Raw genomic sequence first — 17,692 nt, 5'->3', positions numbered from 1 at the left:
TCTGTCGTTTGCTGGTAAACATTACCTCGAATTATTACATTATGTGCATGTTGTACTAAACGGTTGTCATTGTAGATACGGATACAATATGTAAGTAGGGAAACCTGTTTGTATCTGTTATTAATAAATAAATATATTAACAATGGTTGTTTTCTTTTTGGTTGTTAGATCGAATCGGGTGGCCATGGGGCCCGTGCTGCAGCCTGAGTAGGCTTATTGCACACCGTTCGGTCTCGGGTTAAACCATCATTGGGTTTTTGTCCCCAATGGGTTCGGGATTACTTAACTTGAAGTTAAGTCGTCTGTTACCTATAAGAGGTCCATTCTCCCAGCTAGCAGGACAAGACCCTTTATTAGGTTCTTTACCTGACTTCTGACACTTAGGTTCGAGTTTTCGACCCCGTATTGCAGTCGCCATCGGGTTTGGGCTGGACAGTCAAATATGACATGTGAGGCAGTTTCATCTGCCTACCCACATTTCCTGCAAATAGGGTCTCCGTGAAAGATCCCCATGTTGTGCAGGTGTTTTCTTAGGGTGCAGTGTCCGGTTAGTAAGCCAGTTACCGCTCTAAGCTTTTTCCTTCCGAGTCGTAGGGCCTCATCGGTTAGCGAGGGGTTTGGCCGCCCCATCATTAACTTGCTGTGCCGCTGTCCCGAAATATCATTCCAGTGTCGGGTGTGCTGCGCAAGGATCCATTTAGCAACGGCTCCTTTGACAGCCGATTTGGTCACCCCTAGGTCAGACTCAGGCCCAGTAAGGGGGACAGCCGAGCCTTCTCTCGCAAGTGAGTCGGCTCTTTCGTTTCCTTCAACCCCCGTATGTCCCGGCACCTACCCGAGTTCCTCTCGGTTTCGGTAGGCCAGGGTTTCCAGGTGTTGTCGGCATTCCAGCACAAGCTTAGAGTTAATTCTCCAGCTGGCTATGGCCTTAAGTGCTGCCTGACTGTCCGAGAGAATACGTATGGTCCTATTCTCAAGGCCCATTCGAATATTCTCTACGACGCAAGTCGTGATAGCAGCCACCTCCGCCTGGAATATAGTGGTGTACTGCCCAAGGGGCATAGATATGCACACCTCGGGTTCCACACCATACACTCCAGCTCCAGAGCGCCCGCCCATCACTGAACCGTCCGTGAACCATGTTAGCTCACTCTGCGGTCTTTTATCCCCCTCCCCCGGGGGTTTTAACCCCAGCTTGAAGGGAGGATCAAATTTGTGAGTGACCGGACTCCAGTCACTCACCATATCCAGGATGGGGTCACGAATGTGCCCCACAATCCTGGTGTGCCCGTATGACCTTTGCCTCCAGACACCATTTAACTGCAGTCTGTAGGCCCCTAGCCTCGCCTCGGCCATCACCAGAAGGTGCAGGGGAGGGAGTCCCATGAGTACCTCCATGGCTGCCGTCGGGGTACTTTTCATTACCCCGGTAACACAAAGTAGTGCTAGTCTCTGAACTTTCCCAAGTTCTTTGGCTGCACAACTTTGGTTCATTTTTGTCCATCACACAGCATTAGCATATGTGAGGGAGGGCCTCACTATAGCAGTATAAATCCACTTAGTGATTCCCGGGCTTAAGCCCCAAGTTTTGCCAATTGCCCTACGAGCAATCATGAGGGTTTTCTTGCCCTTGGCAACGGTCGCTGCTAGTTGCGCATTCCAGGTTAGCTTGGTATCAAGCATAAGGCCCAGGTAGCGCACCTCTGTAGCCAGATTGAGTTGCACACCCATGAGTTTGGGGGGCGTGAGGCCCTCCAATTTCCTCCTGTGTGTGAACGGTATAATAACTGTTTTTGAGGGGTTAACACTTAAGCTGACCCTCTCGCACCAGCTTTCTACCACTTTTATAGCCCGGAGCGTTAGGTCCGAAACTACGTGTGGAATCTTCCCCCGGATTAAAATACAGATATCATCTGCATAACCCTGGGTGTAGAATCCCAAGTTATTCAGTTCTACCAGAAGTTCGTCTACCACTAGGTTCCATAGCAGCGGGGATATTACTCCCCCCTGCGCTGTTCCCCTTGTAGCAGTGACCCTCATGGTTTCCCCAAATAGTGAAGCCTGTGCCTGTCGGCCATGCAGTGTGGAGCTAATCCACCTGCGACAGGTTTCATCTATGCCGTGCCTCTCCGCCGCTTTAAGCATGGCATCATACGTGGTGTTGTTAAACGCTCCCTCGATATCGAGGAAGGTACCAAGCGCCGCTTCTTTGTGTTCAATCGTCTCCTCTATCCTAGACACCAGGTGGTGCAAGGCTGAGTCGCACGATCTGCCCACCCGGTAAGCATGTTGATTGCAGTGCAGTGGCCTTTCTTTGAGAAAGGTTTGCCGCACATGCATCCCCATCAATTTCTCTAGTGCTTTTAAAATAAAGGACGAGAGAGTAATAGGTCTATATGCCTTGGGATCTAGAGGATTCTTGCCCGGCTTAGGTATAAAGACCACCCTGGCCAGTTTCCAGTCACGCGGGACATACCCAAATGCCACGCTCGCCCGGAAAATCCTGCACATGGGCGGTCCAATAATGCCCCACCCCTGTTACAGGGATATATCCCGTCTGGTCCGGGGGATTTATAGGGTAAAAATGAGTGTATGGCCCATTCCACCCTAGATATGTGACAGCCTTTTTTGCCGTTTCCCAGCTAGCTCCAGAGGTTCTGTTTTCCAGTCCCTCTTGACCCAGCCGAGGATCCGGCTCATTGGTTACCACCGAGTCAGGGAGATGTGTCTGGAGCATAAGCTCCAGTGTCTCCTTGCCATCTGCTGTAAAGCCACCCCCGGGGGCCTTGAGGGTCCCCAGTGGGTTAGCCGGCTGTTTGGAGAGTATCCGTTGGAGTTTAGCAGCATCGGGAGCCGTGGCGATCTCCTCACATTGCTTTCTGCAATCTTTTCTCCTAGCCTTTCTCACAGCTTTGTTAAACTCGGTCAGAGCCCGGGCATATCCGGCCCAGTCATCTGTTCTTTTCGCCTCTTTAAAGAGGCGCCGAGTCTTTTTCCGCAATTTGCCCAGTTCACGAGTCCACCACCTGTTTATGGTAGCGGGGCGGCTGGTCAGCGGACAGTTCATCTGATAGGAGGTTAAGATGGCCTCCTGCAGAGCCTTCGAGACGTGTTCCAGCATTGGGGGGCTCTTAATCTCAGTGGCCAGTTGCCCGACCCTAAGACGAAGCTCCTCCCCATAGCTGTCCCAGTCTGGTTTACGCGGATCACAGTAAGTGGTAACCTCCCTCTCCGAGCCCAAAAACTCCGTTACCACGTATCTATGGTCCGAGAAACTTGGTTCCTCAGACACATACCACCGTGCCACGTTATTGGTTACTAGGGGAGATGCTAAAGTAATATCAATTACCTCCCTCCTCCTACTGGTAACAAAGGTAGGTTCTTTGCCCTGATTTAGAATAACTAGCCCAGATGAGCCAATAAATTCCAACAGGTACTCCCCTCTTTTGTTCGTATCAGTGCTGCCCCACACCTCGTTATGAGAGTTAGAGTCAGCTCCTATCAGCATTTGCAGGTGCTTCCGCCCACAGTGGCTGATTAATTTATCCAACTCCGCAGATGGAGGTGGATCAGGTGAATCATATGGTAGGTAAACAGAGGCCAGTACTAGCTCCCTTGTTCCACCCAACAAGTGATGTTTTACCATTATTGTAGCTATGTCTTGCGAACATAGCTCATTTAATGTAAGTGCTTTGAGATCGGAACGCACAACAATGCACGCCCGGATTCTCTCTGCACTATGGTCTGCGATGATTGTTCCCCGGCAGTTAGCTAGGCCCGCAACCCGGCCACAGACAAGCCATGGTTCCTGGATTAGGGCCACGTCAACCGCACTAGTACTGAACCACCGACAGAACGCAGCGGAGGCTGCCCTACTATGCTGTAGGTTGATTTCCACCACCCTCAGCATTTGCAGGTTTTGCCCCTTCCCCCTTCCTTAAGCACGACGAAGGTGACTTTGTGTAGTCCGAAGCTGACACGCAGCCCCATCTTACGCTGAATCACCAAGTCGGCTTCTGGTATTTCGCAGAATAAGAGGATGCTCTTGGTCTCCCTCTTTTCTGCAAACAATCTCCACGAGTCGGTTTTGAGGCCTGGATTAAGGTGGCCCAGAATCCTAAAAATCGACTTGTGGTCTTCTACGTCCATGTAGGCCGTGGGGATCAGAACCGAGACTCGGGGGGCGGTTAAGGACTTCCTTCACGCTGCCAGCGCGAAGTTGTCCAATCCCCTCGAGTTCAAGGCTCCTCACCGTGTCCACAAGCCACTTGGATGCCTTTTCAGAGCAGCAGGTGACGAGGACAGCCCCATCCCTCTGACTTGCTCCGTCAAATTGGCAATCAGGATCCGGGTCCGCCGCAAAGACCGCCCGGTTGATCGCTTTGAGGACCGTTGCCCCTTGCTCCTCGGTCAGCAGTTGCTCAGGGAAGCCCCCTAAGACAACCGCCATCCTTAGAGTGGAAACCGCCTTGCTATAGCTCGGCCCGGTCCCATCTGCAGGAGGGGGAGTGACGGCATCTCCCGCCGCCCCCTTCTTCTTCTTCCCGCGGCGTGGTTTGCTTTCCGCCGAAGGCGGGTTGCTGCCAGATTCCCGTGGTCTCTTAGTGGCCGGTGTTCTCTTTGAGGCGGGTGTAGCCTTGGCTTTCCCATCCTCCTGAGCCTTACTGTCCACAGATTTACCTGCCCCTCCACTGCTACACCCAGCAGGTATAGGCATGGCCTTGCCCGCACTGGTTGAGGCGACGGCAGGGAGTTTGGTTTTATCAGCCCGCTTTTTCCGAGGTTTTATGGGTAGCCCCATCTCCCTCGCCTTTTCACGGGCTATTCTGCGCTTTTCAGCACCAGACATGTGCTTCCTCTTGAGGTTTAGGGCCTCAAGTGAGGGCAACACCGTGTCAGTTCCATTGCCGGGGGCGTGGCTTTCACCTTCCCCCAGTTCTGAATACTGCTTTTTTCCTTCCTGGCTCTTCAGGGGGGTGTGACTTTCGCCTACCCCTCCATTCGAACCAGTCGGGTTTGGGTTCATCTGGTTTGTTTTCTCCATACGAATTCCCACGAGTAGCTAGGGAACAAAGGTCCGCTACGCCAGAGCCCTGCATGACGCAGTAAGGGGTTCATACAATGGGGTGCCCCAAGGTCCCGTTTGCGACGCCATTCCCCGGCGCCATTCAGCCATCGGCACGATGCTACACCTTGGCTTGGGGACTGATTACGATGCCCAATTTCTCGAGCACCGGGCGATGGGGTCGTCACATCCCTACGCCTGGTGAACAATGGTTGTACAAATATCTTACATAATTTGGTTTTCATTTTTGTAGTTGTCTTTGTTTTGTGTTTTATTATCTCATATAAACATGAAAACTGATATTAATAATGAAATTATCGCTTTTAAACGTGCCGTTTCTATACACCAGAAAAAAAGACCAATTAGATAAAAGCACAGAAACTTGTACAAATATACCTAATAGAATTCACACTTGTTCTAACACAGTATTTTTAAAGTCAATACAGCTTTATTTTGTTTATTAAGATGTTTAATTAGCATGACGAAATTTAATTTCATTAATAGGTATTTCAGAGTGACGTATGACGTACGAAAAGCGTTAGTATTTTTTTTAAGCTTGCAACAATATTATCTTTTAAGATAAGGACGAGATTAAAAAGATCATTATAGTTAACAGAAATGCTTGCAAATGTATGTTGTGCAATAGGAAAAAATTATCTGCAAACTGTCAACTGGTAACTTCAAATTATCAAAAACATAACGTACTTTGTGTAATCCACTTCTTATATAAATAAAAAAAAACACAAAAATATAGTGAACAAAACTTTGATGCTAATAATTGAGGTTTTGACAATGAATAGTAGATAAAAACTATATTCAAAATTTTACTTAACTAAACACACATGGTTTTTAAATTTTGTTAAAATTTTTTTGAAGCACCTGTGGTACACCAGATTTGGTCTAAACCTTAAAACTAAGGTGGCTATGTTCGGGAAAATCAGCTCTGTCATGGCTTCGCTGTGTCCTTAATTTAGGCTTTTTCCTTTTCTACCTTCAGATATATTCTAGTTATCTGTTATCGTCCTCAATTATCCATTCGTTTTGGGCTTCAAAACATGTTTTTTAGACCTTACCAATTATTATCTTCTACTTATTTTGCCAAAAATTATTTTCTTAATTTTGTGTCATTATCCTTTTATTTGCCGCTATTGCTTTTGATGGATTCTTTTTTTTATTATTATTAAACACAAGCTATGTTTATACTACTGCAATCTGGTCATCAGTTGACCAATTAATTATCAGTTTTTCTTTAACTTAAATTACTAAATATATACATAATCTAAGATTTTAACCCTATGGTGTCCTCTTATTTTTTTTTAAGAAGTATGCACTTTAAAACCAACGCACAATACAACACCATGCTCTGCTTTTACACTAACACTTTACACTAACTCAAATGGTTTTCTTCGTTTGAGTCTTCTTTTTAACCCAGTATTATTGAGGAGTTGGATGGCCTCGATGTTTACATGAATATGGAGCTGTTGTTCGTGACTACCTGCCATCTTCTTGATAACTCTGTCTACGTCTTCCATCTCAAGGTCCTTGTGGAGGTCGACATTTCGGATATACCAAGGAGCATCAACGATGTTCCTTAACAATTTATTCTGGAATCTCTGGATAATTTGGATATTACTTGAATTGACACAGCCCCAGAATTGGCAACCATACGTCCATACTGGTCTCAGTATTTGTTTGTATAGAAGTATTTTGTTATGTGTGGACAATGCAGATTTTCTTCCCATCAGTCAATACATTTTTTTGTAACGGATACCTAATTCTTCCCTTTTCTTTTCAATGTGGACTTTCCAGCGAAGTCTTGCATCAAGTGTGATACCTAAATATTTGCAGAACATGCATATGGGATTTGGGCATCATTTATTCTAATTGGAATTTTTTCGATTTTTTTATTTGTAAAATTCACATGAATAGATTTAGATTCATTTAATTTGATTTTCCATTTTTTAGTCCAGTTATGTATTTTGTTTATTGTCAACTGTAATTTTTCTGCTGCTTCTTCGCTGGTATCACCTACTGCTAGGATAGCAGTATCATCTGCAAATGTGGCTATAGTATCATTTTCCATTTCAGGTATATCGTATGTGTATAACAGGTAGATGACAGGACCTAATACGCTTCCTTGAGTGACTCCTGCTCTGATTTCTTTTAGATCAGTGTACACGTCTTCTTGCTTAATTCTGAAATATCTGTCAGATATATATGACTGCAAAATGTCTGAATATTGTTTAGGCATAAGCATTTTGAGTTTGTAGACTAAACCTTCATGCCATACTTTGTCGAAGGCCTTAGCTACGTCTAAACAGATTGTAGAACAGACTTTCTTTTCTTCTAATGATTTTTCAATTATGTTAGTAATTCTGTGTACCTGCATGATCAATCGTAGAATGTTTATTTCTGAAACCAAATTGGCGGTTTGGAATAATTTTTTTCTCTTATATTATTGGTTTCATTCTTTTTAGCAGAAGTTTCTCAAAAAGCTTTGACATCACTGGTAAAAGTGATAATGGTCTATATAAAGGCACCTTATTTGGTGATTTTCCTGGTTTTGGTATCAATGTAACCTCAGCTATTTTACATAAATTTGGAACATATCTCAATCTAAATGCAGCATTGATGATGGTCAATTTGACTATGGCTTTACGAGGCAGGCTTTTTAGTAATTCTCCAGTAATTAGAGCGTATCCTGGCGCCTTCTTAGGATTTATATTGTCTTTTATTTCATCGGCTACTTCCTTCGGGGATGTTGGTCTGATTCTCTCCGCTGTCTGATTGGGCTCTATCGATATTTGATCATTATTTTGGTCATCATGCGGTTTTAATGTATTTTCTAAATATGTGGCGAATCTCTCTGCCTTTTGCTTATTACTTCTAGCCAAGCTACCGTCTTCCAGTTTAATGGGTGGAGAATGGGTTACTGGTCTTTTTAGCCTTTTTGTTGCTGTGCATAGAGAGTACTCCGTGCTGCTATTATCCGTCAACTCTCTCAGGTAATAATTGATTGACTCATTTTTTATATTTTGAATTTCTCTTTTAAGTTTTTGACTAGCATTGTTTAAATTTGTTTTATCTTGGGGAGCTCGGGTTTCCTCTTAGTTTTCTTTTCTCTTTAATTAACTTTTTAATTTCTTTCGGATAGTTGTTTCCTTTGACATTTGATCTTATAGTAGGAGCAGTTTCCCATGCTGAGTTTTGTGTATTTTATACAAGCAACTCAACTTCCTCATCTAGTTGTTCAGGTTTTTTAAATGGTACTCCTAATTCAATTCAATCATCAAGGATCGATCTAAAACTTTCCCAGTCTGTTAATTTATTTGTTAGTATTGGGTGACAATCATTTCCGATAATCGTGTCACTCACAGTGGGTATTGTCGGTGAATCATCTGAATTCATGTTCCAACCTTCATTAATATCTACATAATTGGATGAAATATTTTTAATAACAAATAAATCAATTAACTCCGGTATTTTGTTTGTATCTGTTGTCCAATAAGTCGGTCTACCTGTTGATATTACTTCACATTTCTGTTCTTTTAAGGCTGGCAGTAACTCTTTTCCTTTAGTTGTTGTTAATCTTGATCCCCATTGGGTGTACTTTGCATTAAAATCACCTCCAATGATACATCTTTTTCGCAAATTTTTCAAATATTCCACATACTGTTCTTTTTTAATGGAATGCCTAGGGGACTATAAATTGAGCTTTCATTAACTTCGCAATTAGTTTTGAGTTTGACACATACCGTAGTTGCTTGTATGTGTTCTGTTTCATATTTTAGCTCCTCATAATGTTGAATGTTTTCTTTTATTATTAATGCACTGCCTCCTTTTGCTGCATTGTCAGGATGTATGGTGTGGTATACCCTGTATCCTATAAACTTTATAAAAAAGATTGTTTAGCGAAATGTGTTTCAGATATGAGACACAAATCAACTTCTTCTGTATCTAGGATGCCTTGCAGTTCATTTTTATGTTGTAGAAGCTCATTGGCATTCCATTCCATGATACGTAATTGCTTAGCAATTTCGAATTTTTGGTATTCGCGGTGTGCAAGTACATGAAAGGGAAACGAGAAACGACCGTGCGCGAGTCGCGGAGAAATATTGCAACTATCTTAAATAATTCATATTGTTAATTGAAATTGTCAAATTGACGTATATTTCATACCTTCTGTCATTGAAGCAGAAAAATTATATATTGCTCCACAATATCGATATAATATGCAATTATTATATAAACGTAAATTTAATTAATTGTATTTTGCTTGCAGTACTGCATTTTAATAACTAATTTTATTTACTACATACAATTGTTTACGTTTGCATAACATAACCTGCATCTTATTTTGTTTTCTTATTATTTTTTTGGACTATGGCCTTGACAATTATCCAGTAACCAGGACTAATATAATTGGCTAATATAATTAAAAGTGCGAATAAAAGTACAGAGCGTAGAAATAGGGATCGCTTTGCCGAACTTGCACGGTCCCAATAGCATCTTTAGCGCTATGTTCCAATCTAGTAACTCTTATATCTATTTGTGTTATTTTATCATATACCTTGATGAGTTTTTCTAATATAATTTTTAATGTATTCTCGGTTTCCAATTCTTGTTCCGATTGTTTTACATTATTTACTACGTCACTGTATTTTCTGTTAGCAGTGACTTTTTGCACTTTTGGATTTTCCTCCTCATTAACCCTTTGTGGTGGTTTTGCAGACTAGCTTTATTTGTCCTTTGATTTCTTAGCTATTGTATTTTTTGGCTACATAACATCCTCGGTAGCTTGCAGGATGATTTTCACCACAATGGATACATTTTGGTTCCTCTTTTAGTGGTTTCTGACAATCCTTAGTAAGGTTCTTACCGATGTATTTAACACATCTTGGTTCCTTATTACAATATTTGTAGGTATGACCATAGGCCTGGCATCTTTTGCACTGTAGTACTAGCTTTAAGCTTCTTAGTGGTTCATTTTCTACTCTCATGCTCAAAATGTCAGTTATTTCAAAGATTTTGTTTATATCTTCATCTTGTCTGAACGTCAGGATGAACATATCAAGAGATTTTTTAGTTCTCCACTTCAGTTTCTTATCAGCTTATATACCTTTATATACTCTTCTTTGTAGCTCTTTTACTATGTCATTTGGCTGATAGGTATGATGTAGTGTCTTAACCATTACTCTGATTGGTCTTTCTTGTTTATTTTCATATGTATGATAGGAAAGTTTACTCATGTTTAAACTGTTTATTAGTTTTCTATACTCATTACTGTCGGGTGTATTAATTTTTATGACTTCACTGTTTATTATTTTCATGGTGAATTTAATACCAGCATCGACTAGAGTCTTTTGGCAGCATCTTCGAAACTTTCTACTACAACCGGTGGTGGCAGTTTTGGCTTTTGAATTTGTTTTACTGCTGTTGCTTTCTCTGAAGAGAAGAGGGAGGAGATAATGAAGTATCCATTTTACGGTTTTTGGTCTTCCTCTTCCCTTGTCTTATCCACTCCGTTTCGTTTGTTCGTTTGCTAAATCTTCTTCATCGGTCCAATATTCAGATTTGTCTGTTTTTTCTTCTGTTTTTGTTTTATCGGCGCCGGCGCTTGCTGTTGACCCCATATCTTATTGGGTATTTTCAAGCTTTGCTAATCTTTGCTCCATTGCGATGATTATTTGATTTAGCAGCTGATTATCTATATTTTTATATAAGTTTTATATAAAAATATAGATAAACTTATAGTTTAAAACTATAAGTTTTTTAACATTATTTTCTGATTGAACCCATGCCTTATATAATGCTTGTATATAATTATATATTATTATATAAATCATATATATTATATAAATTGTAGACAGTCGAACCCGCTTATTAGAATCCCTGTTATAAGAATATCCCGGTTTATGGAATATAAATTCAAGTTCCCGAAACACTTCCATTTACGCCTTAATAAATTTATCTGTTTATTGGAATAGGATCTAACTAGATAATACCGCTTATTAGCATATTTTGCAGGTCAAAGGATATTTTTTTTTACAATTTGCTAAAAATTTAAATTATATTTGGTATTATGGTTTGTCGTCAACGGCCTGTAGTGCTGGATTAGATATTATTAGGGTAATAAATATTTATTACTTTGTTACGAATACCAATTCGATCTTTAGCATGGCCGACAAATGCATGGGTCATAAAATAATTTTTATTTGTCTATGGCTTTGTTAAATTCGAAAAGAAGGGAAAAGAACAAGAATGTAACAATCCATTTCTTGAAGCCAATAAAACTTCTATTCAACCAATGGATTAAGGATTAAGGATGACCACAAGGATTAACAACTAAAAGCTATAATTACCAATAATTTCTCAAGAAAAAAGTAATTTTGTTATATATGCATTTTAATAAGAAAATATTTACATATCTACATATCGCATACATTTCATATTAATTACCTAATGTATCCATTCACATACATGTAATGAAATTTGGTATTGAACACATACATAGATAGATAAGTACTAGTTACACTACTGTATTATTGACGTAAAAAGACCTAAAACCATTTACATACACTGATTATGTAGGTACATATTATGATATACATATTGGCATAGTATGTAATAAAACTACATATTGGCATAGTATGTAAAACTACACATTGGCATAGTATGTAAATAATATTATTACGTATATTCGGTAACACTTATTTCGACTAGCCACCAATGATCGGTTATTAGAATATCCCGGTTATAAGAATATTTTTGCCTTGCACAAAGGCTATTCCAATAAGCGGGTTCGACTGTATTATATAATTTTTGTATGAACATGTGCATAAATCATTAAAATATCATGTAGTGTAACTAATGTAATGTAACGTCAAGTAACGGATATTTTTACATACATAACAATAGGTAGGTACCCAAAGTATAAATATCGATTCCTCGTTGTTAGAAGCGCTCCTTACTTTTGGTGTACAGAGTAAAAGAAGTCTGAATAAAACAATAAACTATTTTATATAGCGAAATAACCAGATGACCGTAATACCGAACCAAACAAGCATTGGCATATCGGTGTCTGTGAAGAGATGACAAAATGGAAAAAAAAGGCCTTCCAAAAGGTATGGGTTTACGATTTTTTTGATATTGCACTATTTATGGATGTATTACTGTACTACAACTGTATGTAATAAATAGAGAAATTTGTTTGCTTTGAGTGGATTACTCTACCTTTTAAGTACCAAAAATAACGAGTATAAAGTACCGGTTATTGATATAGATATAATCAAAATATGCAAATATAAGTAATATTTTGTTAACAGAAAAATGATAAAATTAAAAAAGAAAAATGATACCATATATACCACAATCTGAATCTATTGAGATGTTACTTCAACAAAAAGAAAACATTAAAAAGATTATCCTCGTGCCAAAAAAAATAACAATAAAGGTTGCGTTTACGCACCTTTGCCGTAAATGGGTTTTAACACACTGATTATATGAAAAAATATTATTACACGTAGGTAATTACTTAGCAGATTAAAGAATCTTTTTCTGATCTTCATTACAGTATATAAAAATCGATCTGCGATATCAAACCACGCTATATTGGGCACATAAATGTCTTCAGTTGACGCATCTGTTGTAGTTGATGCTTTTATTTTTTCGGCTTCCTGTTTATACGTAGTTCCCATGGCATTAATTTTTTTTAATGCGTCGTTTTCTGTAAAACCAGGAATGTGCATTTTTATTCGTTTTAGGGTCGCACTTCTAGCATCCTTATTTTTATATTCATTTATTTTTATATTCCATAATGCTTCCTCAGCTTCTTACAGCTCCATAAATCTAACGCTCTCCCTTTCAGCCCATTTTCTATTTGTATTTATATCCCGTTTTATATTTTCCGACTGCCACGCCATTGTAACGTTACACTTTGTCACTACTTGGAGGAAAGTTGGCCACTGTCCTAGTCAACTTGGATCGAACCTGTTGATAGAAATGTACTTGGACGAGTAGGTGACACGATAAAAGTAGCTTCCAAGCGTTGCGCGCGCGGCGTCCAAATAGACTTGGATGGACTTGGATGAAGAACACTTGGAACATGTCAACCCGCTCACACGATCAAAGTAGTTACCAAATGTTGCGCGCGCAGCGTCCAAGTAGACCAAGTACACTTGGATCCAGTCAACCCTCCTTAATTCATTTTAAGTAAATTATTAGGTATTCGTGCTTGATTAATTGAGATTGTATATGTACTAGACAGTGGTCCGCATCCGGACCGTGTGCTAGTTTTGTGCGGACCCTCAATAAATTCAGAATATACCCAGTGTTTGGCAATTTTGAAAATGTTTGGCCATGAAATTGTGTACTATGTTTGACTCAACTTACGTGTGCGAAGTCGCTTTATCAAGAATGAACTTTATTAAAAATCGATAGAGATCCCACTTAACAGATGAATATCTCAACTCCCTAATGAGACTCAGTTGCACTAAACTCACTCCAAACTTCAGACAGGTTATACATAAAAAATGTCATTTTTCTCTCTAATAATTTAATTTTGTAAAGAATTTTCCCCCCTATTGTTATATTTACTAATCATTAATTTTGAAATTAAGTAAGCTGTAATATAAAATTGTCATGTGAATTTTTTATATTCATTTCCTCTCTACTATATGTTAAGTAGGAGTACTTTTCAGATGTGCATGTAATTAAAATAATTTTCAGATTTAATAAGTTTGCAACAAACACCTTGCATTGAAACTAATGTAGAAAAGATAACAATGTTAATTAGCATTTTGTACTATTATTATTTATTTTAATTTCCTCAGTTTCCTTTCTAAAAAATTGAAAATGTCTAAAAACTTCATTAGCATTCAAAATATAAATTCCTAATTTTTAAAATGTTCAGTAACAATTTACAATACTGCTGTTTTAAAAATATACTGATAATCAATATAACATCAAAACAATACACAATGAATTTATATTTTATTTATTGTACCAGGAAAACTTACAGAAAAGTATACAGTAACCAAAAAACAATCAGATATTATTAGTTTTCCTTTTCATATTAGTCCATGTGTGAGGTCACTTTCGTATGAAAAATGTTTCTGACTCGATTTCTTTGCGAATTCCTGTTCAAAAACGTCCCCTTTAAACAAATCAGAAGGATACCGGGTGAAACAATTTTTTAAGCAAATTCAAAATTACTTTTTTGCCTCGGAAAATATATTTTTAGGTTTCTTGGGTAATTATAAACAATAAAGGTATCTTGTCACATTTATGAAAAGTTGATAGTTTTCGAGTTATAAGCGATTTAAAATCTGAAAAATGCGAAAATATGCATTTGCGATGCTTGAAAACTCTTGTTTTAATAAAATGACAGATCTTTTTTATTTAAGTTGACCCAAAAATACTAAAAACATATTTTCGCGGGCAAAAAGGTGATGTTTCGAATTTGTTAAAAAAATATTAAACAATGTATGCCCAAAAATTTCGTCCAGCACCCTTCTGATTTGTTTATAGGGGATATTTTTTAACAAGAATACACAAAGAAACGGAATCAGAACAGTCAGACACAGGCAGCATAAATCTGGACCCCGGATTTTAGATTAGATTAGATTTAGAGAGGTGGCTTTCTGGCCTATTCCACTGCGACCTTTTCAGATCTATTGTGGCCCTCTAGTCCTAGATAACGTTCTCTAGCCTGACCCTTTTTAAAAAGTCTAATAGCTTCGAGACTGAACCTTCCATGTAGCCATTTGCCGTTGGATTTTGTTCTCCTAATGCAAATAACCGCACATTTGCCAGACTGTCACAATGACATAAAATGTGCTCTGCTGTTTCTTCTTCGAGGTGACAGAATCTGCACTGGTCATCATCTGCCAATCCCATCAGCTTTAAGTGCCTATTCAGCTTACAGTGCCCTGTTAGCAGACCTACTATGGCTTTGACTGTTTTCCTGTCTTTGCTTATTAGGTCTGCCGTAAATTTTGGCGAATGTTCTGTAATGAACTGTTTCGCCTGTCTTTGACCTGGTGAATTTCTCCACCATTCCAAAAATTTGTGAGCTACCCACTTTCTTGTAGCCGTTCTTGTAACTGCCTGTGCAACGCCGCAGAAGGGTTCCGGTCCAACGAATGGCATTGATGAGCCTTGTTTGGCCATTTCGTCTGCTTTTTCATTGCCCTTATGAGCCTTGTGTCCCGGTACCCAGACCACCGTAACCTTGCTACGATATCCTAGTTTATTTAGGGTACTCACACAATCCCATACTAGTTTAGATTTGACCTCTACAGAATTAAGTGCCTTAAGCGCTGCCTGACTATCTGTGAAGATGGCAACTGAACGGAACGTTCTTTGCTGCCTTTCTGTTTCTTCCACGCAGTGATGAATTGCCATTATTTCCGCCTGGAAAACTGTGACATCCTTTGATAGACTAACCGGGAACTGAATTCCTTGATTTGTCCCTACTATGCCAGCTCCCACACCTTCCGATATTTTTGAGCCATCAGTGTACCAGGTAGCAACCGCCTGTATGGGTACACCTTCCTTCCGGACCCCGGAAGCGTCATAGGTTTTCGAAACAGGCCCTCAGGGAAACTAATTGGTGACCCCTGTACTAGAATACACAAGAGTAAATAAAAAAATTACATTTACATTACATTTAAACTTTTTATTACAATTTTTTCTTATCGTATACATCATTGTTTATATCATTAACTTTGGCGTTTCTAATCATTTCTGCAAATAAGCTGCTTTCGTTATTTAATAACACATTAGGTTCATCAAACTCTATAACTTGACCTCTATCTAAAACCATAACTTTATCACAATCGAGTATGGCATCTAACCTATGAGCTATTATTAGAATAGTGCAAGCAGAAAAGTTTTCATCGATAATTTTTTGAGCTGTTCGTTCTGTTTCAGGGTCCATGTTAGCCGTTGCTTCATCTAGAACAACAATTTTATTCCTTTTTATAATGGCTCTTGCTAAACAGATCAGTTGTCTTTGGCCTGTACTGAAATTTAAATCTCCAACTTGAGCCTGAAGATGTGGTACGGCATTATTAAGTTGTACCTTGTGTAACGTTTGCCAAATATCTTCATCTGTGAATTGTTCCAAAGGATCTATGTTACTTCTTATACTTCCTGAAAACATTATGGGATCTTGAGGAATAATAGATATATGTTGTCTAAGGAACGGTAATGATAAAGTTTTAATTTCTGTACCATCGATGTATATTTGGCCTTCGTAGTTATATAACCTAGAATTAAAAATTACTTAAAGATAAAGAAATAAATATACAAAAACTTATATTATATTAAATAAAAACAAGCAATAAAAACAGAGACCTAAAATTGGCATTGAGGATTCGCCTACTTCGTTGTTACATGTTCTCGGTCTTACTTTATGGTGTCGAGTCCTGGACTGTGAATAAAATGGATCTAATTCGCCCAGGAGCATCATTTGAAATTTGGATTGGGGGGGCAAGCATTAGGTATATATACAATACATTATATATACTGTAATGATGAAAATTGATGTATTTTTTGTAAATTTCAGTCATTTTCAGGGTCAGGGGGGCAAATGCCCCCCTGACTCTGTCAAATGACGCCCCTGAAATCGCCTTGAGGCTTTCGAAATGTGGTGCTATAGAAGAATTTTAAAAGATTCTTGGATGGAGATGATTCGAAACTCCACAAAACTAGAACGTCTCAGCAAGACTACTGAGATTATAAAAAGCATCAAGCAGAGAAAGTTGGAGTATTCCGGACATGTAATGAGAGGTCCTAAATAAAGGTTGCTGCAAAATATTATGCAAGGAAAAATAGCAGGCAAACGCAGTCCATGACGAAGAAGAACCTCATGGTTGAAGAACTTGCGAGATTGGTATTGTGTTGATACAAGCATGCTATTTAGGTTGGCAGTGAATAAATTTAAGATAGCTATGATTGTAACCAACGTTCTGAAAGGGCATGGTACATGAAGAAGAAGAAGCAATTGGACTACGTAAGTCCTAGGTTTTCACCCAATGTGACTGGAAGTAGAACCCGAAGTCGATATTTGAACTCTTTGTGTAATTTTTCGTGGACTGATATATAGTTTCACTAATTTTGAGTGATTTTTGCCAAACTTCCGGTCATAACTTTTTAACCGGAAATGTCATTAAAACCAGAACTAAATATTTAAACTCGACTTTCAATACTCGTCTATTGATATTATTGCATAATATTTTCCTAACCCTTTTGATATTGCTGTAGCAACTCACACCGTTTTTCAAATTCCCGTATTATTTTTCCGTTTTTTAAATCCTGTCTGTTTAGACTAATTAGAAAAATGCGTGAAATCAAATCAATCCCATGATGTAAACTCAGCTGACACAGCTAACTCAGCTCAACGTAGAAAATCGTTGCGTACCTAAAGGGTCGTTTAAACACAGCGATAAATCAAACAACTTATCAAGGTCAATCGAGTTGTTGCAACTTATCATTGTATGTAAACGGTGCATCGCACAACTTATCAAAGTTGGAGTTGGGTTGAAGGTGGTATCGCATTGAATCGCAGCATCTAAACAGTGTTTCAACTTGTCATCACAACTTGCTGTGACTTATCGTTGTGTT

The 17,692-nt window shown here is 39.1% G+C and overlaps 1 protein-coding gene across 2 annotated transcripts in view; it reads right to left on the bottom strand.

Moving 5' to 3' along the window:
- Positions 1-15,728: 15,728 nt before the first annotated feature.
- The window catches only part of LOC114336536 (probable multidrug resistance-associated protein lethal(2)03659), a 78,537-nt gene continuing 76,573 nt past the window's right edge, over positions 15,729-17,692 (bottom strand). For both annotated transcript variants that reach the window (XM_028286909.2, XM_028286910.2), the window contains one exon: positions 15,729-16,335. In XM_028286909.2, coding sequence (XP_028142710.1) covers positions 15,747-16,335 — 589 coding nt within the window. In that variant the 3' untranslated portion in view covers positions 15,729-15,746. The remainder of the gene's footprint in view (positions 16,336-17,692) is intronic.

This window comes from Diabrotica virgifera, chromosome 3, assembly GCF_917563875.1.
Source record: "Diabrotica virgifera virgifera chromosome 3, PGI_DIABVI_V3a".
Lineage (NCBI taxonomy): Eukaryota > Metazoa > Arthropoda > Insecta > Coleoptera > Chrysomelidae > Diabrotica > Diabrotica virgifera.
Note: the sequence above shows the minus strand (reverse complement) of the source record. Positions and strands in the feature narration are given on the sequence as shown.